The sequence below is a fragment of the Chelonoidis abingdonii genome, chromosome 3 (genome assembly GCF_003597395.2).
Source record: "Chelonoidis abingdonii isolate Lonesome George chromosome 3, CheloAbing_2.0, whole genome shotgun sequence".
Lineage (NCBI taxonomy): Eukaryota > Metazoa > Chordata > Testudines > Testudinidae > Chelonoidis > Chelonoidis abingdonii.
In genome coordinates this window covers 88,287,695-88,311,910 of record NC_133771.1, presented here as the reverse complement: position 1 = coordinate 88,311,910, position 24,216 = coordinate 88,287,695, and the positions used below count along the sequence as shown (strand labels likewise).

Genomic DNA, 24,216 nt, shown 5'->3' with positions numbered 1-24,216 from the left:
GAAACTGAAGATTAGAAGCTTGAAGATAGAAAGATTCCTCTCATAGCTGAGAGCCAGACAAAAGACACAGACCCAAACATTCCGTCCCTGAGCTTTGAAAAATCCGGTTTCCTTTGTTAACCCTTTACAGGTAAAAGAAACATTAACCCTTAGCTATCTATTTATGACAACTACCTAAGTAGCTGAACTTCTGCCTTCTTTGCTTGACACAGTTACTATTCCCAACATAACAAATAAGGAATTTCTGAGATAAGTGAGCAAAGGAAAGACTTGCCTTCTTCAGGCATTCCATCTGAAGATAAGAATAGGAAATTTGGTCTCATTCAGTTGGCACTGTGACTGTGAAAGTATTTGGCACTGGGAGATAACCATCAGTAGCTGTAGAAACCGTTGGGGAAGACCTTATTTTACAATGTCTGCAATACTGGGGTGTATGAGACCTAATGTTGGCAATAGACCACAGGTAGATACATAGTTATAAGTCTATATCCAAAGACTTGCCTAGACAGGTGTTACCCCTGTGATCACTGTCTTCATGATATTTCATTGAAGGGGCTGTGTGGTCTCTGCCAAAAACTAAGCATCTGCGGGTTGTCACAGTTGTTGTGGGATCTATGTATGGAAAATATTTTATGCTCCAAAGCTGCTGAAAGTGAAATTTCAATTGAGGCAAGATTTTCTCAGAGCCAACTCAATCAAGAATGAGAACAATTGACATTGTTGGACCCAGCCTAGCTAAGTGTTTATAGGCTAGACAAGGGGCAGGCTTGGGCCTTTACAAAGCACAACAGAGCCTCAGAAAAAAAGACCTTGACTAGCCTGCAGAGGGAAAGAGTGGGACTTGTGGCGCCCAGAATGAGATGTTTGTATTGTCAGCAGCTAATAGCCTTGGATGAGTGGGCACAGACAAGCCTCCTTCCTTCTGTAGGTTGGCACAGTGATTCACCCTGTACCCCTTGGTAACCCCGAAAGTGTAAGTGTGGATAAGAGCTAACTGGCTGATGCACTTCTTGGCTAAGACTTAATTCAGTTTGGGGACAATACAGAGAGTCTGAATATATGCTTTTATTTGCCTTTTGATACTCATATTTGAAATCTAGGAGTCTTGTTGGATTAAGGGTTGCTTTTGTCTGTCCAAAAAGTAGCTGAAAACGAGAACTTTTATCTTTCATTGGAAAGGTTGCATCCTGCTTCTCAATCAGATGTATATCACCCCACTATTATTTGCGCTCATTATTTCCATATGGGACTATGACTATGTGCTCTTCCTGGGGCTATACTTGAGAGCCACTTTGAAATGTTAGCTAGTGTCCAGTATAACTATTTGTTGAGCAGTGTTTCATTCATGAAGTATATTATACCTGTGCTCCAAAGATTGCACTGGGTTTCCAATTCATTTCCGGATGCAGTTCAGAGTCTTGGTTTTGATCTATTAAGAACATAAAAAGGGGTTTATAATTTATGTTCTAAATATCTTGGTGATCACATTTCCGCTTATGCTTTACATCTATAGTTGAGAGTAGTTTGTGATGTCGAGGCAAACAATTGGTAGATTTAAAAGTCACTGCTGACAGTATAGTGTTCTCATTGAAGGACCCTGGACTCTAGGTTCCCACCTATCCTAGTCTAACATATAAAACCATTATTTCAGCTTTGTGGTTTTTGTTTAGAAGTGAGTTGGAGATCTTTTAAATTATAATGATGGGCTTAATTTTTTTTTATTGTACACACTACTAGAGTGATGATAAGTGTACAACATAACCTTTAGTATACCGTGCAGTAAATTCTGTATTCTCTAGCTCAGATGTTCTCAAACTGGGGGACACTGTGGAATGTATTCTGGTGGGGGTGAGGGCAGGGAAGAAGCTGCTCTGCTTTGAGAACTGGGTAGCCGGAGAGCATTGTCTGCTGGTCAGGCTCCCAGCTCTGAAGGCAGTACCACTGGAGAAATAAGCGTGGCATGGTATGGCATTGTCATCCATACTTCTCTGGTGCTGCTGGAGGTGGCACTGCCTTTAGAGCTGGGTGCCTGGCCAGCAGCTGCTGATCTCTCCTCTGCATTCAGAGCTGGGCGATTTATATGTACTTGTGTGGTTGGGAAAGGGGCGTAAACTACTACAGACACAAAGAAGGGGTGTTTGATCAAATAAGTTTGAGAGCCACTGTTTTAGCTGGTGAACAGTGTCTGTTAGAGCTTGCATTGGGAGCACAACCCTCTAGAGCTGTCCCTTAATGCAGATAGTTAATCGTGATCTTGTTACACAGGTTGAACTATATTTAATGATATCCAAATTAAGTCTACTTGAATTCAAACTGAGGCCATTATAATATATCTGAAACATACTCTGAATAGTATAGATAAGGTACTATCAGAGATTACAGCAATGGACTAATTGTCAAGTCGTCTTGATTTCTGTTACAGACACCGTGGTCTTGGGCAGATTTCTTCTCTGTCAACTTATCTGTGCTATGCTTTCTAATTCTTGAAGTATTGTGAGACTTAGTACTGAAATCCTCTGAAATGTGTTAAGGGAAGTCTTACGTTCTTCTGAGATGAACATTTTGAAAGTAGACTTGTTTTTGGACTTGTGTGAGGAAAATGCAAAGTGAAAGTGGCACCAGGAAGAAAGCATAAAGTTGCGTTTTGCTTTTCTGCAAGGAGTACTTTATTTGGAAATAAACCAGTTTTTCCTTCCACTGTAAATTAAGAAATATTAACCCTGAAGATTTACAGAACTAGGTTTTGCCTAGTGATGGAGAGAAACTGTTCAAGGTGAGAGATCACCTCATACCCTACACCTGGTGTCATTTTACAATTGAAAGAGCCTCCTATCTATCACTTGCTAGGATTGAAGGCTTTTGCATCTGGATATTTCTACATGGCAGTTTGCAAAGTCTGGAGCCAGGAAAGTTTCAAGTTGGGATACAAGTCTTATGTAGTTCAGTCTGTTGTAATGCTTTTATTTTTCATAAAATAACAAGGTTGATAACACTTCTGGAACCAGAACAATACCAAAATAGTCCTTAATAATACCCATAGCCTTGAATATGAGAATTTTAAAACTTCATAAATGAAAATACACCTCTACCTTGATATAATGCTGTCCTCGGGAGCCAAAAAATCTTACTGTGTTATAGGTGAAACCACGTTATATTGAACTTGCTTTGATCCACCGCACTGCTTTACCGCGTTATATCTGAATTCGTGTTATATCGGGTTGCATTATATTGAGGTACATGTGTATCTAATAGCTGCAACAGCAGACACTTTAAAACAATGCTTTGTTTTTGGAGATCATTGGATGGAATTACTTATGTTGTAACCAGCTAAGGAAGAAACTTGTCTGTTAGTGAAAACAACTCTTATCTGATTTGTTGTTAATAGTCAAAGATCTGTGTATGAATAAGTTGCCATCTTTTGGATTGCCCAAAAACTGCATAACTACAGAATAATGGCCTCTTGCATGACTCTTCAGATTTATGGAGTGTATTATAAAGACAGTTCTTGTGCCTCTCTTTTAAAGAAAACTGCACTCGTATTCTTCCTCTGATATAGTTCTCACAACACTATCATGGATATTTATACTGTGCTATTCCTACAGGGATACCAATATACTTGACTCTTAAGCTTATTACATAATTCACTAGAACTTTCTTGTGTGTATACTGTAGCATTACACATTCAAATGCATTTTTAAAAAAAGTTTAGGTCACTAAAGATCAGGCAGTGTGTTTACATATTGTTTTCTTTTATCGAACCTCAGCATTTAAAAGCATGGAAATGGCTAGCTAAGAATGTTTGCATGGACAGTATAAGATTTCTTATCTAGTATACAGAACTATGTATTTCATCACAGTGCAACAGTCTTAACTGACTCCTGGAATGTTGGGATTTTTAAATGGCTTTTGTCTGAAAGAATACTGACACATGGGAAATAATAGGAGCTAAAATATATTTATCAGTTGGCAGTAGTTTTTTGGTGAAGTACTCAAAACAGCTGTTTCTTGATAATGTGTATAAAATAAGAGAAGTGTAAACTAGTCTGTGATAAAACTATGAATATACATTTGCATTTCAGGCTGAAGAATTTATCATTAATATGTATATATGTAATTTTTCTTAAGAAAAGTTGTTTATATTTTGAAATTACTGAAAATAATATTTTGTGTGAGTTAAGATTGTGGAAATATATATGTGACGGGTTTGGTCACAGAGACCCCCTTGGGACTGTCACCTGATGTGCTGAAACTACCTCTGAGCCAGTTTTCCCTGTCAGCTTGGGACTCCAGAACCCTGTCTTGTTGAGCCAGACATGCAAGCCTGCTGCAACACAGACCCAGGGTCTGAACCACATTCCCAAAGCTGCAGGCTTTAACCGAAAACCACTCAGCAGGTATTCCTGTCTCCAGCACCCAGCTCCCCATGGGATCCAAACACCAAATAAATCTGTATACAGGGTAAACTCATAAATTGTCCACCCTCTATAACACTGATAGAGAGATATGCAGAGCTGTTTGCTCTCCCAGGTATTAATCACTTACTCTGGGTTCAATAATAAAAGTGATTTTATTAAGAATAAAAAGTAGGATTTAAGTGGTTCCAAGTAATAACAGACAGAACAAAGTAAGTCACCAAGCAAAACAAAACATGGAAGTCTATGCTTAATACATTTAAGAAACCGAATACAGGTAAAATCTCACCCTCAGAGATGTTCCAATAAGCTTCTGTCACAGACTAGACTCCTTCCGAGTCTGGGCCCAATCCTTTCCCCTGGTACAGTTCTTGTTAGTTCTGGCTCAGGTGGTAACTAGGGGATTTCTCATGACTTTAGGCCCTTTTGTTTTTTTCTACCCCCTTTTATTTTCTTCGCACAATGCGGGAATCCTTTGTCTCTCTGTGGATTACCACCCTTCCTTCTAAATGGAAAAGCACCAGGTTTAAGATGAGTTCCAGCATCATGTGACATGTTCACATGTCCTGTGAGACTTCATTACTCACTGGCTGGCACCCCTGTATACAGGAAGGCTTACAAGTAAACAGCCATTTACAACCAGTTGTCCTAGTTGATGGGAGCCATCAAGATTCTAAACCACCATTAATGGCCCATACTTTGCATGACGACAATAGGACCTCAAAATTATGTTTTGTATTCCTAATTTCAGATACAAGAATGATACATTCATAAAAATAGGATGAATACACTCAGTAGTTTATATGCTTTGTAATGATACCTTACAAGAGACCTTTTACATAAAGCATATTCCAGTTGCATCATATTTACACTTATAAATATATTCCCATAATCATGTGGAGTGCAATGTCACAGTATACATTTCTTAAAACTTGATAGGAATATGGGCAGAGTAAGGTTTATTATGTCCTTAATTAGCTATTTCCTTTCTTCTTAGTTACTGGGTTTTGTAAACAAGTTTTTGGGTTTTGGAATTTAAATTTTAAGAGCTTTTTTCTATTGTGTACCTCGGAGTGGGCAACCTATGGCATGGGTGCCGAAGGCGGCACGTGAGCTGATTTTCAGTGGCACTCCCACTGCCTGGTTCCTGGCCAACAGTCCAGGGGGCTCTGCATTTTAATTTAATTTTAAATGAAGCTTCTTAGACATTTTAAAAGTCTTATTTACTTTACATACAACAATAGTTTAGTTATATATTATAGACTTCTAGAAAGAGACCTTCTAAAAACGTTAAAATGTAATACTGGCACGCAAAACCTTAAATTAGAGTGAAGACTCGGCACACCACTTCTGAAAGGTTGCCGACCCTTGGTGTACATAGATGAACGGGGAGGGGTAACAGGAGGTATGGTAACAGTCTTCAAGCACATAAAAGGTTGTTATAAAGAGGGGGGTGATAAATTGTTCATCTTAACCACTGAGAGAGATTTAGGTTAGACCAGAGGTTCTCAAACTGTGGGTTGGGACCCCATTTTAATGGGGTGGCCAGGGGCTGAAGCTGAAGCTCCCTGGATGGCGGGGCTCAGGTTACAGGCCCTCTGCCTGGGGCTGAAGCCCTGAGGATTCAACTTTGGCTCCCACAGCCAGGACAGTACGACTCGGACTTTGTCTTTGTCTTCCTGACCCAGGGCAGCAGTGTTTGGGTGGGTTGAGGCTTCGGTCCCCCATCCTGGAAATAGTGTAGTAATTTTTGTTGTCAGAAGGAGGTTGGAGTACAATGAAGTTTGAGAACCCCTGAGTTAGACATTAGGAAGAACTTCCTAACTGTCAGGGTAATTAAACACTGGAACAAATTAGCTAGGGAGGTTGTGAAATCTCTGTCATTGGAGGTTTTTAAGAACAGGTTAGACAAACGCCTGTTAGAGATGGTCTAGAGATAATACTTAGTCTTGCCTCAATGCAGGGGACTGGATAGGTGATCTGTTGAGGTTCCTTCTAGTCCTACATTTCTAGGAATCTGTGAAGATAGTTTTTAAAATTTTTAGGGTTGTGGATTAGTCGCAGTTAACTCACGCAACTAACTCCAAAAAATTAATTGTGATTACCAAAATTAATCGCGAGTAATTACAGTTTTAATCACACTGTTAAACAATAGAACACCAATTGAAATTTATTAAACATTTTGGATGTTTTTCTACATTTTCAAATATATTGATTTCAGTTATAACACAGAATACAAAGTGTACAGTGCTCACATTATATTATTTTTATTACAAATATTTGACTGTAAAAATATATTTCAGTTCACCCCATACAAGTACTGTAGTAGAATCTCTTTATCACGAAAGCATAACTTACAAATGTAGGGTTTTTTTTGTTACATAACTGCACTCAAAAACAAAACAATAAAAAACTTTAGAGCCTACAAGTCCACTCAGTACTACTTCTTGTTCAGCCAATCGCAAAAACAAACAAATTTGTTTATATTTACAAGAGATAATGCTGTCTGCTTCTTATTTACAATGTCATGTGAAAGTGAGAACAGATGTTTGCATGGCCCTTTTGTAGCCGGCACTGCAAGTTATTAACATGCCAGATATGCTAAACATTTGTATGGCCCATCATGCTTCGGCCACCGTTCCAGAGGACATGCTTCCATGCTGATGACGCTCGTTAAAAAAACAATGCATTAATTAAATTTGTGACTGAACTCCTTGGGGGAGAATTATGTTTCCTGCTTTTGTGTTTTACCTGCATTCTGCCATATATTTCATGTTATAGCAGTCTCGGATGATGACCCAGCATGTTATGCATTTTAAGAACGCCTGCACAGCAGATTTGACAAAACGCAAAGAATGTACCAATGTGAGATTTCTAAACATAGCTGTAGCACTCTACCCAAAATTTAAGAATCTGAAGTGCCTTCCAAAATCTGATCAGGATGGGATGTGGATCATGCTTTCAGCAGTCTTAAAAGAGCAACACTCTGATGTGGAAATTACAGAACCCGAACCACCAGAAAAGAAAATCAGCCTTCTGCTGGTGGGATCTGACTCAGACAATGAAAATGAACGTACATTGGGCTGCACTGCTTTGGATTGTTATTGAGCAGAACCTGTCATCTGCATGGATGCATGTCCACTGGAATGGTGGTTGAAACATGAAGGGACATAGGAATCTTTATCACATCTGGCATATAAATATCTTGTGATGCTGGCTACAGCAGTGCAATGTAAATACCTGTTCTCACTTTCAGGTGGTGTAAACAAGAAGCAGGCAGCATTATCTTCTGCAAATGTAAACAAACTTGTTTGTCTGAGCGATTGGCAGAACAAGAAGTAGGACTGAGTGGACTTGTAGGCTCTAAAGTTTTACATTGTTTTGTTTTTGGATGCAGGTTTTTGTACATAATTCTACATTTGTAAGCTCAACTTTCATAATAAAGAGATTGCACTACAGTACTTGTATTAAGTGAATTGAAAAATTATTTTTACAGTGCAAATATTTATAATGAAAATAAATATAAGGTGATCACTGTACACTCTACACTGTAGAATTCTGTGTTCTAATTGAAATTAATGTATTTGAAAATGTGGAAAACATCCAAAAATATTTATATAAATAGTATTCTATTATTGTTTAACTGCACAATTAATCACGATTAATTTTTTAAATCATGTGATTAATTGAGATTTTTTTTAATCGCTTGACAGCCCTAAAAATAGAATGGATGGGCCACCAGATTATTAAAACAGAAAAGTGAGCATTCCACAGGAGGCTAATAATGACTTCTGTGGATGGACCTTTGTCTCTTGCACTGTACATCTAACAAGGTAGCTGAATAGTACAGCCTACCTTCACTCTTCAATTCTGATAAAAATTGTTTAAAAATCATGGCAAATGTAAGTGTCTGATCACTGATCAAGGCTAAAGCTCTAGTCTTTGATTCCACAGACAGTACCTCTCAAGCTTCATGTCTCTGGGCCTCAGTTACCCTATCTGAAAAAGCGGTTAATGCTTTGCACTTCATATAGAGTTCGCCTGTAGTTATCAAGGTAGCTCAAAAAGATGGGTAAGCATTTATTATTAACCTTGTTTTACATTTGGCTTAACTAAGTACTGATATCCAAAGCAATTTGTATGCGCTAAGGTACAAGTCTACCACCTCTAAAGTGAGGGTACGTCCAGACTACCTGCCAGATTGGCGAGTAGTGATCTTTCTATCGGGGATCGATATATCACGTCTCATCTAAACACGGTATATCGATCCCCGAATGTGCTCCCGTTGACTCCGGAACTCCACCTGGGTGAGAGACAGAAGCGGAGTCGACGGGGGAGCCGCAGCCGTCGATCCCGCGCCGTGAGGGAGGTAAGTCAAAATAAGATACATCGACTTTAGCAACGCTATTCCTGTAGCTGAAGTTGCGTATCTTACATTGACACTTCCCCCCCCCTTCCCCCATGTAGACCAGCCCTAAAGAATCCCTTCTTGGCTCTGTCAATGTAACTTCTGACAATCTACTTAAATTCAGTTCCTCAGTTACCTCATCTGAAAAATAGACCTGTGTACATTCCCCCTAGGCTAAAGGACTGGTTTTTTTTGTTTGTTTGTTTTATTTTTGGATGGGCAGGGGACACACAAATAGAGTCAGTTACTTCAGTAGATTCTAAAATTTCTTTTCACTCTTCTTAAAAGTAGCCCTGCCCAGTTCTGAAATAGTCTCAATTTTTGTGGCTAGCTACTATTAGGGCTATGGAACGGCTGCCATATGAGGAGAGATTAATAAGACTGGGACTTTTCAGCTTGGAAAAGAGATGACTGGGGGGAGGGGGATATGATAAAGGTCTATAAAATCATGACTGGTGTGGAGAAAGTAAATAAGGAAGTGTTTTTTCACACAATGCACAGTCAACCTGTGGAACTCCTTGCCAGAGGTAAGTTCACAGAGGATAGGTCCATTGATGGGCAAGGATGGTGTCCCTAGCCTCTGTTTGCCAGAAGCTGGGAATGGGCAACAGGGGATAAATTACTTGATGATTAGCTGTTCTGTTCATTCCCTCTGGGACACCTGGCACTGGCCACTGTCGGAAAACAGGATACTCGGCTAGATGTACCTTTGGTCTGACCCAGTATGGCCGTTCTTATGTTCTTATCTGTCTTTTTGCAATCAGTTTTACTGACAGAAAATCGGGTCTTGTTCTTCAATAATGGCAATTTCTTAAACGTTTTTAATTCCTGCCCTTGAAAACTGCCTCTTACACAAGTCCCAAATCAAAAGTTACCTGTGTTTTCAAACTTTGTAATCTTTCATTTGATTTAAGGAACATAAACTTGCACTTTGCCCCCCAAAATATAAAAAATCTGAAGCTATAATTTCAAAGTACGTATATTTCAAAATGTATTCTAGTTCTTGGTGAGTCCGCTATACACTTCAGAATGCATGAAGGTTTTTTGCAGTTATAAGGCTGATTTTTTTTTTTTTAAATCTCCCTTAGAATGGTACCATAATTACAGGTCTCCGTATGAAGAGGCTGCTAGGTCTCCACAGTAAACTCAATTAGAACCCCAGTCCAATAGTTGCAAAAACTATTGGACCGGGCCTTTACTGCTTAAACTAAAGGAAAGTGTTAGCTTTCATTTACAGAAGGACCTTTGTTTTTTCTAAGCTGCTAATAGAGGGCATATGTATATTAAGATGTTTAACCTTACTTCTGCAGAAGGCAATGGCAGAAAGACCCAACCAACAAAAACCAAACTCTCTTGTTGAAATAAATAGAGCATGATTGCCCCTGAATTGCTCACCACAAAAATCAAGAACTTTGGCTTTGTTAAAATGTATTTTCAAACCTAACTAGCAAACCCTTTGTAGACGTAACAAGAGGGTTAGTTTAAAGGAGGAGTAATAATTCACTTTTGAGTTAGGGTGAGACAAAATTAGACAAAACTCAATTTCCAATCAGTGTAACTTTTCCAATACTCCTTTTTCTTAAGAATAAATCTGACAACTTTCAAGCCAAACAAATTTTGTGTCCAAAGGTATAGGATTACAAAAACAAGCGTTATTATGGAAGATAATTGTAACCTTAACTACAGACAATAAGGAGGTTAAGTTGGAGCATGAGTGGGACTTGGTGAGACTGCTTTATCCTTCTGGGTTTTCCCTACTTCTTACTAGCCAACCCTTTGATTAGGTATACTGTATTGTGGTTGTTTAAATGCATGATAGCCTATTTAGTGGGAACATCTCAGATTCTAGGACTTTCCCCTGCAGGGTGCACTGAACTGTACAGGGCACATGAAGTTTGAAACTGTCAGTGATGAGGACCCAACAAAGAATTGCTAGATCTGTTGCAGTATAGTAAGGAAAACTGTGTCTTAAAAACCCGCATTGTGAGCTTGATATTCTTTCAGTGATATATTAAATCTTCAAAACATAAAAGGCTTTACGGTTAGAAGTAGACTATTACAATTTTATTTGGATTTGAGCCATTTGCATGGTTGCAAGATCTTCTGAGAGAATCTTGCAGCTGCTTTGTGTTTGTGTATATATATTTTTATGTTTGATATTCTGTTAAGGTCTGGAAAAAGGGCCCATGGAGTTTCTTTATAGGGATCCTTATAAATGTTTGATGGTTTCAAGAGATGTAGATATTTACAGATTGAAAGCTTTTTCTTACTACAATTTTCACTTTTTTAGTTTTGATGATTGTTACAGTGGTTAAAGATGGTTTGATTCTTCTTGATCCTCATTCTGCTGTAATTCATGTTATAAGAAGTTAGTGTTTCAGTGTCTTGATGTAGTTTAAGTAGACAAAATTCAGTGTAATGTACTTGCATTTTATCAGTTTAAGTGACTATAAATGCAATCTATAAAATATTCCTCTTTTTTGTTTTTGTGCACAGAAAAGATGAAAAGGAGTATGCACTGAAGCAAATTGAAGGTACAGGGATATCGATGTCGGCCTGTAGAGAGATTGCAGTAAGTGGACATAAACAAAAGAAAATATCTTGTTATACTTTGTTATGCAATGGATAATGTATGTCTTGTTCTGTGAATAATACAACCAAAGGCTTAAAGTATAAACTTTTCACTTTAGGTATGAAAATTTGAAGGTTTATTCCAATATACGCTTCCACTAAAATTAATGTTTTGAAAATATATTAAAAAACTACTTGTAAATGTCAGATCTGTGGCAAGGATATAATATATATTTTTTCAGTATAATTTTGTCTCTGTGTCTTTATTTGCCAGGGTTAAAAAAACAAAAGTATTGTTTTAAAAACTATATCAGTTAAATTTAAAAAATATTTAAGGTTTCAAAAGAGACTTGAGTTGCCACTATAAAAAGGTCACTAATGTGTTCTATATCAGTGTAATGGTAACCTACTCTTGTTTTTATGTCTGAAAATGCACTGTTCTCTTGTTACATTCTGTGGTCTCCTTCATAAAGAAAGTTGTCTTAAGACTACTTTTCCATTTTGCTTTAATGCTTTCTTTCATTGTAAGTGTATGCATGTCCTAGTGATGTCAGTAGGATTCCTAATAATAATAGGAATTGCATGTCTGTATCTGAAGGCAGAATTTGATCATTTTGATGTTTTTTGAGACTGAAAATAATTGTGCATTAGGGTTAAAGTATTTGTTAGGGGAATACAATTTTATAATGCAATACCTGCTGCATCATTGTAAAAGAGATGCATTTGCTTGATCTAATATATTTGAATGCTGACATCGTGGTCAGTGCTTACAAATATAAGATGTATGCCTCTGGCTTTTTACTTTAGTACCCTAATACAAAAATAAGCTGTTCTGACGCACACAGTATCACGTGACAATAGAAGCTCATGGTGGTCAAGAATTGGAGAGGCCACTGACTTCTGTTTAGCACACTATACATGGTAATTTTGTGTAATCTAAGGAGGCTTAGCAGCTAAAAGTACTGTTCTTTAAAGTGCCTGTCACTATTAAATTAAGGTAGTTCACTGTGGAGATTGTAGGTAGTTGCAGGGCTCTCCAATTACAATTAAAAGAATCTACCTCTATGACCTGCCTGCTGGAATTTCTGCCTTTGAGGGAATAACAGCTGTTTTTTAATATTAGTGCTAGAATGTGTTCAGTTAGCATACAGTCTTCTGACAGCAGTGATACTTTTATCATCTCTGCATTTCTACTCCCTTAGTTTTAAATTGTATTAATATTTTGTGGGGGAGGGTTAAGTTCTCACATGTATAACTTTTCCTTCTCTATGAGACCATATGTTCATACTAGTGTCTGTTTAATAACGTCTGTATGCTGACATGGAAATATGTCAGCATCATAGTCTTGCTTTTTCTTTTTTTGAACTGTTCTAGCTTGGTTCAAGAGCTCAAGACAACCTAGAAAAATGACACAACTATTACATAAAGCTTTTAATTCTACAGAAAATAAAAGTCTTTTGCTTGTTTTATTTTGGCTGCCTCAGCGGATGACTTATTCATCTCCAGAACATTTCTCACAAATTCCATAGTAAAACTTCTGTGGCTGATATGGCATGGCAAACTACTGCTGGCCTCAGTAAAATTTAAGGTTGGCAAACACTGAGTAACTTTAGGGAAGATGATGGCTCAGGTAGTCGAAACAGAAGAACGTACTCTTCCTTTTGTCAAATAAGATAGACTAAAGGGGTCACTGTGGGGCATACTTCATAGCTTCTGTGGGTCAAGCTCAGTGCACACACCAGGGGCTCCTTGTATTCATGCATTCCACCCTATAAGCTCCTTATGTGACACTCTCCCAATCCCCTCTATTTCAGGGATTCACTATAACCTCCCAATCTCCCCTTGCAGATGTCCTGCGTGCCTCCTGATTCCCTTCTCTCACTACAGCAGGGTGGCCCATTCTCCTCACCATACCAGGGGCTTTCTTCCCTCTTCCTTGCCCATCCCTCCCACCCACCAGGGTTGCCCATTCTCTCCACCATACTAAGGATTGTCTTCCCTGTCTGCCATTTGCCCCACCATACTAGGGACTCTGTGTCTCTCTCCTGCATCCCTCCAAAGGATACCTAACCTTTTCTTCCTCCCTTATTGAATGGCGGTATGGATGGCTGATGCCTTCCCTTGCCCAAATGGAGCAGGCTTTGAGGAGGCAAAGTATGAGGAAGGAATGAAAGTAGCTTCTTCTCTGTTCTCTCCCTCTGACTGCTTAGGGGGGCTGCACATCCACCCCAAAGCTCCAAGCAGGGAGAGCAATTGTTTCTCTTTTGATCATTCAGAGATCAGGGTGTGAACATTTTAAATTCCACTGGGAGGGTGAAGGGGATATTTTTCTGAGGGAAGGTATTAATGAGTTGCCATCAACAGGAGACTGTGGCTGAGCATGTCTTGTTTTCCCTTTTTCAATATTGTTGTTCTCCTCCAAATCAATAGGCTTCTGACTCCTGATGTCTAGAATATTCCCTGAAATTTTGGAATTGATTGGACACAGTGTTCAAAGCTTGGCCAAAAATGTACCTCAAAACCTGCACTACAGGGTTTGCTTATGCAAACCTATGAAGTCCTACAGAAAAGAGACTGGATTGGTAGAGATGTCTCTATAGGTGTCAATGGAGAGAGCAGATTCAGAGAGAGTGAGTGTCTATGTAAGAAGAGGAAATTAGTCCTCAGATTTAAAACCAGTTTATAGTACAAAAGCTCAGTAACTTCCTTTCTGATGTTTGTATTACAAATAGGAAGACTACACATTTCTCTTGAAAAGCTCAACATTACATAGGTGAGAGTAAAGCATTCAGACGAAGGAGGCCATATTATTGTGTGGATAGTTCTTTTGGCATCCATAATACAAATTTCAGAGGAAGATCAGGATGGATGCCAGTCTCCAAAACTGGGGCTCATCTTCATGGTGCTGTATATGTGGCTCCACTGAATGAAGTTGCATATAGGAAAGGCACATGTGATGCAAACAACCTGATTGACTGGGTGTTCAGGATAGCTGACAACCCATCCTGTTTCTGATGTTTGACCATGTTATACCTGATCAAATCCTGAGGTCACAGGAATTTATCACTGTGTTAAGAGGTCATTCAGCTGTCCACAGGTTCAAAAGTATTATATATAGAAGACATTGCACAAGATGGGAGGATATCAGGTATAGCTTTGTGACCTAGAGGCTGACTTTTTCTGTCAAGAAGAAATGCGAAGTCCGCTATCTTTCTCCAGAGAGATTCCGGATCAGTTTATCAGTCCTTTGTTAGGACTTGGCAAATCATTTTTGCGCCTTGCCTTTCTTCCTTTACCTCTGTTTTTGTTCCTTGTCCATAGAAAGGAGAGGGCTCATATAGCTGATTGTGTCAAATAGGTAATGGTTCCTAGAGTCAGTGCTGATCTTCCTATAGCAAAAGGACCATGAACCTACAGGGTTGGATTGATGGAAAAGCTGCTTCAGAGAAAAGAAATAAAGAGGTAAGTATTTCCTGTATCATTCTCTTTTTCAGTTGCTACCTCCAAAATAATTGGGTATGTCAGTTCCTTCTGGGCTTGGAAAAAATTTACTGAATCAATTTCTGGCCATGACATGTAAGACTTGATAGCATCAGAACAGCACCATCATAGTCTAAATACATAGTGTAATATTGGAGCATGAGGAAATGGCAAGATCTCTCCCCCCATACACACTGTCTGCCACTTATTTTTACCCTTTTTATTTAGTGAAAGGAAGAGAGCAGGCCATTCATTGGCTTGTGGTTTGGGAGTCAGCACTTATTCCTTATATCCAGAAACTATTTGTGACTATCACTCTCTCTTCATTGAAAATTACTCCAGTGTTGTACTTGTTGAAAGCAGTAGTAAGTCTGTGATTTTTATTGAGATATATAGTTGCATACACTAAAACCTGCACTGTACTTGTGTAATCTGGAAATCTGCTTCTGAAGAGATCCATAAGCTACAACATTACTAATGCATCTGCATGAGCTACAACATAACTACCAGTGCACACTTATGTAGATTTAAGATTGTCTACTAAGATTCTTATCAGTTTAATAGCTTATGTAGGAGTACTTTTACAGTATCTTTATAATACTGGGTAGAAAATATTTTGTATTCGTAAAATACAGTAGTAAGATCTACAGTGTCCACTGTTGCATGATCATGCAATGAAAGACCCCGGTCTTGATGTATATGAATAAGCTTAATCTTGTAACAATTCCTTGATATGACCTGAGCATTAACATATCTTTTCAAGGAAGTTTAATTTTTCTCTGAATCTTGAAGATACCTTTCTTAGATATTCATCATTTGAAGTACTTGAAATCATGCTTTGGATACCCAGCGTTATATTTTTCTTTTGTTACCTTCATCATTTTGACTTCTGTGTTCTTGTCAGAATGAGAATGGAAAACCAGTGAATAACATGCAGTAGTGTAAAAAAAAAAAAAAAAATTCTAGAAAGTTTATGAAACATTTGTGCAAAATTGGCTTTTCATCTTATACTTAGTGTTCTTTTTTACCAACAATTGGAATAATAAATATAATATATCCTATTAAACAGAGCGTATGGACCGGCTGTTTGCTAATACAATTTTCTCCAAAGAATGTGAGAAGCAGCCAACAAGTTTGACTAAGCTTATTAAAATAAATTTTGAAAGCTAAGTTTTAAATCCATCTTTACATAAGAGATCAACTGTTGGATTATATGTTAGGACTAAATAATGTACCCTGTCAAATACCCCCTTTTACCATAAGTATTGCCACTTTGGTTATACCTAATGTTTACAGCAGTTAATCAAAATTTAACACATTACAACCATCACTTAGGTAAATCAAAAGGTTAAACAGTTTTAAGATAAATATCAACATTCTTTTTTTACTGTATATTACATACAGAACAAGTTGTGTTACAAGTAAGTGAATTAGAGGACTTCAATTCTATTAAGGGATTCTGGTAATATTTTTATATCATGCATATCAAGATTTCTAAATTACTTTAACTTTAGGTAGCCATCAGAGCCCATGTGTGATATTGGAGCCCAGAGAGTCAAAACTCACTAGTCTTGTTTTACTAATGCATTGATCAGTTTGACTTGAGCTATGCCCTTGGAGACTGACTCCTCTTTCTCTAACACCTCTCTTGAAGCACAGTCTCCATTCAGAAATCAGTAGGAGAACACTTCAGTCTCTCTGGTCTTTCAATAATAGACCTCAAAGTAGCAATTAGTCAACAAAAAACCTTCAAAAACAGACTCCAGCGTGAAGCTACAGAACTGGAATTAATTTGCAAACTAGATACCATCAGATTAGACCTGAATAAAGACTGAGAGTGATTGAGTCATTACAAAACCTAAACTTAATTTCCCTAACACTAATACTCCCTACTGTTACTCACACCTTGTCAACTGTCTGTAATGGGCTACTCTCTTACCACTTCAAAAGTTATTTCTCCTCCCTTGGTATCCTGCTGTTAATTGATTTATCTTGTTAGACTAACTTAACACTTGGTAAAGCTCCCCACATCCTTTCATTTTATACCTGCTCCTATATCTTTTACTTCATGCATCTGATGAAGTGGGTTTAGCCCATGAAAGCTTATGCCCAAATAAATTTGTTAGTCCGTAAGGTGCCACAAGGACTCCTCCTTTTTTTGCTGATACAGACTAACACGACTACCACTGAAACTAGCTTCCATATTGTAACTTTCCAGTCAGTCTGAATTGTAAACATCTTAAAAACTATTATATAATCAAAACTCTTATTTTGTAGCACTTAATAAATTCCATGAACTTGATTCAAGGCTTATTTTTAATTTGCTCTGTATAATGTAACCCGATATAGTGCACTTAGTTCTAAATTTCACTGAATTCCTTTGTAGGGGAAAATAAACTGAATTTAAATATTTAAGCTTTTAGATCAGTGGTCTTTCAGGATAGAGAAGTGAGCTATTCCTTTTTGAACTAGTTGTATTGCTCTAGTTTAGTCACAAATGGTTTGTTGCGTCTGCACTAGTGATGGTGATGAGTGTTCTGAATTGTTGCAGTTTTGCCTTTGTGTCAGTATTAAGACTAGGATTCAAAACCATTTCAGTTGCAACACCCTGTGTCAATACATTGGTTTCTGGCAAAGCTCCCAGAAATAGCAGATTTTGAGTGTCTTCAAAAGGCTGTCCATGTACTGTGGGACACTAGTGGGAGGACTAGATGAACCATTTCAAGTTACCTCTGTCCATACAGACATTAACATGCTACAAAATGAAATTGTTTGGATTATAACTTTAATTTAGCTTTCCTGAAAACTAATCCAAGAAGACTGTAGCATTCATGTATACCACTTGGAGTGGGGGCGCAAGGTGCGCTACAACATGCCAGAGGGACCAAATGGTTTTGAGCATCAGCAATGTTTTAGAGTCCATGTGGTCTGTTGGACTAAACATGAAACTAATAAATTCTGGGTTCTTCCCCAGGCTATGGCAATAATTTGTGGTCACCTGATCTTTCTGCATTTTAGAAATGTGAAATAAATTCACCTTATAAGAGTGAGGATTAATTATTCAGTGTTAAAGTATTTTGAAGGCATAAAGTGTTACATAGGTAACATATCTTTAATGTTTAAGACACAATTACAAACTGTATTTTATAACTTACATGATTGTTCATTAATTAGTAATCTTTAAGCAAAACAGAGGACTTGCATCCATGTCCAAGCCTTCCTTTTTGTCCTGGATCTTAGACTTCATCAGCACTTTGCAATATTTGCTGTGACGTGGAAGGTAACTTTCTACTTCTATTCCATCTGCTTTTTTAGAGCATAGTTTAAATAAAGTGAGACATTAACAACCATCCCCCCGCCTCGCCCCCAATCTACCATGTATCTCTTGAAAAAAACAGTTCTGTAGTAGCAATTTCTGTAGCAATTTCTTTTGAATGTGAAAATAGAATGTTTGTGTTTATGGAAGCTTCGAAACTCCACTCCCTATTTCAGTAGCTGGAGGTAGTGATATAACTATATATTATAAATGTAAGGGATTTTTTTATTAATGTTAGGCATGTATTAGCTAGAATAGTCTACATATTATGGGCTTTATAAAACATGAATCAACAGCAGAAAAGTTATTTGTTTAGCAACATGACAGCCCCTTCTGATCTGCATGCCATGGGTAAAATGAGATTTACTCAAATTACATTGCCTAATCCTGTATAAACTGTGAAATTTAAATACAGTTTTCATAAGGGAGTACAGAACAGCTTTTTAAAGCATAAGAGAAGTTATAATTTATGGGTATGTGTAGCGGGCCAGTAACCCCGCTCCCGCCCTGAAGGGCTTAAAACAGCCCTGTGAGAGGGCTGTGGCGGGGAACCAGTAAGCCTGGGCTGATTGGGGAAGCAGGTGCAGCTGGGCCACACCCGAATCAGGCCACAACTGGCCCTATAACGGGGTATTAGGCTGGACCTCAGAGAGTTTCTCTCTCTAGATGTGGACAGAGATGGGCCTGGCTGCTTGGGAGCTCGGCAGGGTACCTAGAGTGGAGCAGGGCTGGGGAAAGGCCAGAGGAGCTGGGGAGCTCCAGGCTGGAATAGCTCCAGGCTGCAGGCCTTGGTAAAGGCCGGGAAGGGTACTGGGGTTGCAGAGGTGCAGCCCAAGGGTAGGCAAAAGGCAGCAGGTTCAAACAACCCTTTGCCAATGATGAATGGCTTGTACACTGAAGTCAGTTCCAGTGAGCGGGGACTAGATGGTAACTGGCAGTAGCCATAGACTCAGGCGAGGTGGGGGATAGAGGGTTGGTGGTTCCCCGGGCAGGGGAGACCCAGAGCGGTGGGGGTACTGCCAGGGGGCAGAACCCAAGGAAAAGGGGCACCGGGGCCTGGGAGGGACACGGGGGGCCAGCAGAAGGCAAGACACCGGCTTGCAGAGGCTGCTCTGGGCTGGAACAAGCTAATTTCCCTGGACAACCAGCAGGAGGCACCGCAGCAATGAAGCATTGCCGCGCTACAGTATTCATTATCCTTTTTTTACTTTAGAGAGAGATTATAAGAAAAATGTGAAAATGGTGCCTCTTCATTCAGCAGATCTGCCTCTTTTCAGTGTCTTAGCAGCTGACATTACTGACCAAAATAATATTGCTTTTAAAATCTAATGTAACTAGATATTTTTATACATCAACTTCCCCCCACTTTTACCCCTTGCCCCCTGCAAGCTAATCAATATAGTATGTTTAGGCGTGCATCCAAGGAAGGGTATAAAGCAGATCCATGTTAATAACTAATGAAATGTCAGTGTTATTTCTGAGTATTCTTGTTTTTGTCAACTTTTTAAACATCCTTTAAAGTAAATGTAATTTTTTGTTATAGTGCAGGTCTGCTTTGAAAAGTGACTTAATAAAATTGACACAGGTTATCATATTGTTTAAATGGCTTGCAGATCGGATTTACTCATGTGACAAATAAAAACACGTATTTTAGCTACTATTCTGTAAACTCAATCTGAAATTTTAGTTTCACAATGAGTTCTGAGTCGCACTACTAATAATAAAGACTCTGTCATCAGAACTTGATTATTAGTTCTGTTCATTATGAATAAAATACAATCTTTATCTTCCATACGTGTGTTGACCCTGCACAAAGAAGTAGAAAGTAGTAAATACTTGCTTTGGCCAGTAAAGTAAGTTGGAATGACACTGAATAAATAGAGAGGAGGAATAGTTTTTCCATTAACTTCAGGGGGTATTAGATCAGGCCTGAAAGTATAGGCAGAAATTGTCAGTAGTATATATTTTGTTGTTTTAGTGGGGGTGTATGAGTGGGGGAAATGTAACTTATTTTACAAAATTATGTTTGTATGTTAGGGAAGGTAAAATGCCTATTACAACGTTCAGGACCGTGCAACATTTGAAACAAAATGTGGTAAAATAGAAAATGTTTAACATTTTCATTGTACTTTGGTTTGAGAAGTTATTATTAAATAGGTGTTATGTTATCTTATTTTTAGGGCTGTCGATTAATAGCAATTAATTCACACGCTTAACTCAAAAATATTAATCAGGATTAATCACACTGTTAAACAGTAGAATATCAATTGAAATTTATTAAATATTTTTGGATATTTTTCTACATTTTCAAATATATTGATTTCTATTTCAACACAAAATACAAAGTATACAGTGTTCACTTTATAATTTTTTGTTACAAATATTTGCACTGTAAAAATAATAAAAGAAATAGTATTTTTCAATTTACCTTATACAAATACTGTAGTGCAATCTCTTTATCGTGTAAGTGTAACTCACAAATGTAGATTTTTTTTGTTACACAACTGCACTCAAAAACAAAACAATATAAAACTTAAGATACAAGTCCACTCAGTCCTACTTCCTGATTAACCAATCACTAAGACAAACAAGTTTGTTTACATTTACGGGAGATACTGCTGCCTGCTTCTTACTTACAATGTCACCTGAAAGTGAGAACAGGAGTTGCAAGGTATTTATGTGCCAGATATGCTAAATGTTTGTATGCTCCTTCATGCTTCGACCAATATTCCAGAGGACATGCTTCCATGCTTATGCTGCTCGTTAAAAAAGAATGCATTAGTTAATTTTTGACTGAACTCCTTGGGGGAGAATTGTATGTCTCCTGTTCTGTTTTACCTGCATTCTGCCATATATTTCATGTTATAGCAGTCTCAGATGATGAACCAGCACACGCTCTTAAAACAAACATTTTCACTGCAAATTTGACAAAATGCAAAGAAGGTACCAATGTGAGATTTCTAAAAAAGCTACAGCACTTGACCCAAGGTTTAAAAATCTGAAGTGCTGTCCAAAATCTGAGAGGGATGAGTTGAGGAGCATGCTTTCGGAAGTCTTAGAAGAGCAACACCCCAATGTGGAAACTACAGAACCCTAACCACCAAAAAAGAAAATCAGCCTTCTGCTGGTGGCATCTGAGACAAATGATGAAAATGAACATGCATCGGTCTGCTCTGCTTTGGATCGTTATCGAGCAGAACCATCATCAGTATGGACGCATGTCCTCTGGAATGGTGGTTAAAGCATGAAGGGACATACGAATCTTTAGCGCATCTGTCACGTAAAGATCTTGCAACGCCGGCTACAATAGTGCCGTGTGAATGCCTGTTCTCACTTTCAGGTGACATTGTAAACAAGAAGCAGACAGCATTATCTCCTGGAAATTATATCCAAACTTGTTTGTCTGAGTGATTGGCTGAAATAGGACTGAGTGGAGTTGTAGGTTCTAAAGTTTTACATTGTTTTGTTTTTGAATGCAGTTATTTTTTTGGACATAATTCTATATTTGTAAGTTCAACTTTCATTATAAAGAGATTGTACTACAGTACTTGTATTAGGTGAATTGAAAAATAAAATTTTTTTGGTTTTTACAGTGCAGATATTTGTAATAAAAATAATATAAAGTGAGCACTGTATTCTTTGTATTCTGTGTTATAACTGAAATCAATATATTTGAAAATGTAGAAAACATCCAAAAATATTTAAAAAAATGGTATTCTATTATTGTTTAACAGCGCAGTTAATTGTGATTAATTTTTTAATCGCTTGACAGCCCTACTTATTTTGTAAAGGGTTTTTGATATATGGAATTATTTTCCTTTGTCTAGTCACAAATGAATTATATGAAATACATATTATCCTATAAATTGATAGTATTCTGTTGAATGTGTTTCGTTTTGAGTGCCTGTCCATAGCTCTATAAGCTGGATTTAATATTTAGTAAAATCAATTAATCATGCACTCTCATAAATGGTATACTTATTTAATGAAGATGGGTGGCAGGGAACTTAATTAGTAAAAGGAATTTAAATATCTCTTAAAAAGGAACCAGTATAACTGCAAGTTGTGAAGTGTTTTAAATGGCATGCCTAGTGATGTCTGCTGGACTACTTACTGTATTTCAGAGATGGGATGTGAGTTTGCTACCAGAAGTTTCCCACTGTGCTTCCTGGCTCTGTTCCTTATTTCAGTAGACTCTTTTGTTTACACCCTTCATTCTGCACTGCTCTTATCTTTTGGCACCCATACCCTCTCTACACCACAAAGTTAATCTCATCACCCACAGTCTTGGCTCGTTCCCAACATTTTCTTTGTCCACTTCTGTATCTATCCTGCTGAATGGCGTTGCAAGTCCTGTGACCTCACTTGCTTCATCCACTGTAGATTTATTCTCTGCTGTGTAACTCTGCCATGTACCCAACCAAACAGCAATACTGCTCTTCCATTGTTGAATCCTATCCCTATAGTCTCCACCACTTATTAGCAACATTAGTCTTCTTCCTTAAATCCTGCCACCTTCTCTGCACAAGGTCTTGTCTACTGCTACTTAAAGTGCTTGTCCGTGTGTGTTTGTGTGTATACATAAATATATATATAATATAAAAATATTCATCTTGGTGCGCATGTGCCTAGTGCACTCAAGTTGGATTGTTGTGGTCAGCCGTGTCTGTTGGAGCTGCTTCTGGTGCCTGTCCTGTCCTTTTGCCTCCAAAAAGGCAAAAAGGATGAGATTACTCCACCTGCCCTTCAACTTCTCACTGCTTGTAGCTGAGTTGAGCCAAAACTTGCAGTTTCCTAACTTCTTCACTCATTAGTGCAGCTTATTCTTTATGTCAGCACTTGTAGGTAGTTAGGTCCTTAGTAATTAGATATTAATATAGATTTTTTTGATAGCATTTCCTTTCTTCCCTTTATAAGGAAATTAACATCTTTGTTTTGCCTGTGAGTCCATATACTAGGATCAGTTGTATAACTGAACACAAATCTCCAGGCTTCAAAAATTCAATGCGAGGCTTTAATACCTCTCAGGGATGGGCACGTTGGATATGTACTATATCTGGGTGAAGGGCACATTAGAGAAAGATGTGCCGTCTGTGAAGTTAGGGTATCTTGCTTGAAGATGGGTGCACTGACCTCTCCAAAAGGAACATTTTTAGACTCTAGGATGTCTGGGGCAGAAACTTCTGAGCAATTATCTGAAACTGCTCCTGCTGGCTCCTCTACATGTGGAGCTGAAGTTCCTGAGAAGGGAAGAGCACTGAGTCTTGAGGGGAAGAGATCTAGTCTCAATCACTAGGCCTTTCCTTGAGGAGACATAAATCATCACAAACTCAGATAAAAGGTAGCCCAAGGCCCAAAAAGGGTCCTCCTGACATTGTCACTGTGCCTCATGACAAGCTACTTCAGTACCACATAAATTGATGGTTACTGACCTCATTTCACTGAGGCGTCCAGTCCTAACACAATCTACTTGTCTATTTTTTGACACTAATGTATTAGGGACCAAAATCCTATTCTGGTTTCTTTGCTACTGAACTTCCCAGGACTTGTAGTGGTGAAGGTGCCTCTTCCTCTGCTGTTCTGGCAGTGGTACAGAGTATATCAGCACTACCAGCCAGGTGCTCCTGGCATGCCTGCTGGTACAGGTCCTCCTCCTCAGGAGGACTGTTCATTCTCCTCCTCAGGTGCTGAGGGCTTTATGGCGCTTTCACCAGCTCATTCCATGGCGTCTAGGTATTCAGGCCAGCATATGTCCAAGTGGGAGTCAAAGGGTGAGTTTTATTATCCTAGACGTAGCTCAAAGAGGGATACTACTCCCAGGTCCGCCCCCATTGTCACCTGCCCCTTATGCTTATCGACATCCTTGGCCTTATTAGGCTCTTTTGGGAATGCATCATGCTAGAAGACCATTGTCTACATCCCAGTCCAGAGCTAGAGCCTTTTCTCCACCTCACAAGAGAGCTTTATAGCCAGCTTGGTCTGCTCTACTGCCAGTTGAGCAGACCATTCCTGACTCTGATGAGGAGTCA

At 38.4% G+C, this 24,216-nt stretch overlaps 1 protein-coding gene across 3 annotated transcripts in view; it reads left to right on the top strand.

Moving 5' to 3' along the window:
- Positions 1-24,216, top strand: part of CDK19 (cyclin dependent kinase 19) — a 239,786-nt gene that overhangs the window by 41,315 nt on the left and 174,255 nt on the right. For all 3 annotated transcript variants that reach the window (XM_032762555.2, XM_075063895.1, XM_075063896.1), the window contains one exon: positions 11,317-11,392. In XM_032762555.2, the coding sequence (XP_032618446.1) occupies positions 11,317-11,392 (76 nt within the window). The remainder of the gene's footprint in view (positions 1-11,316; positions 11,393-24,216) is intronic.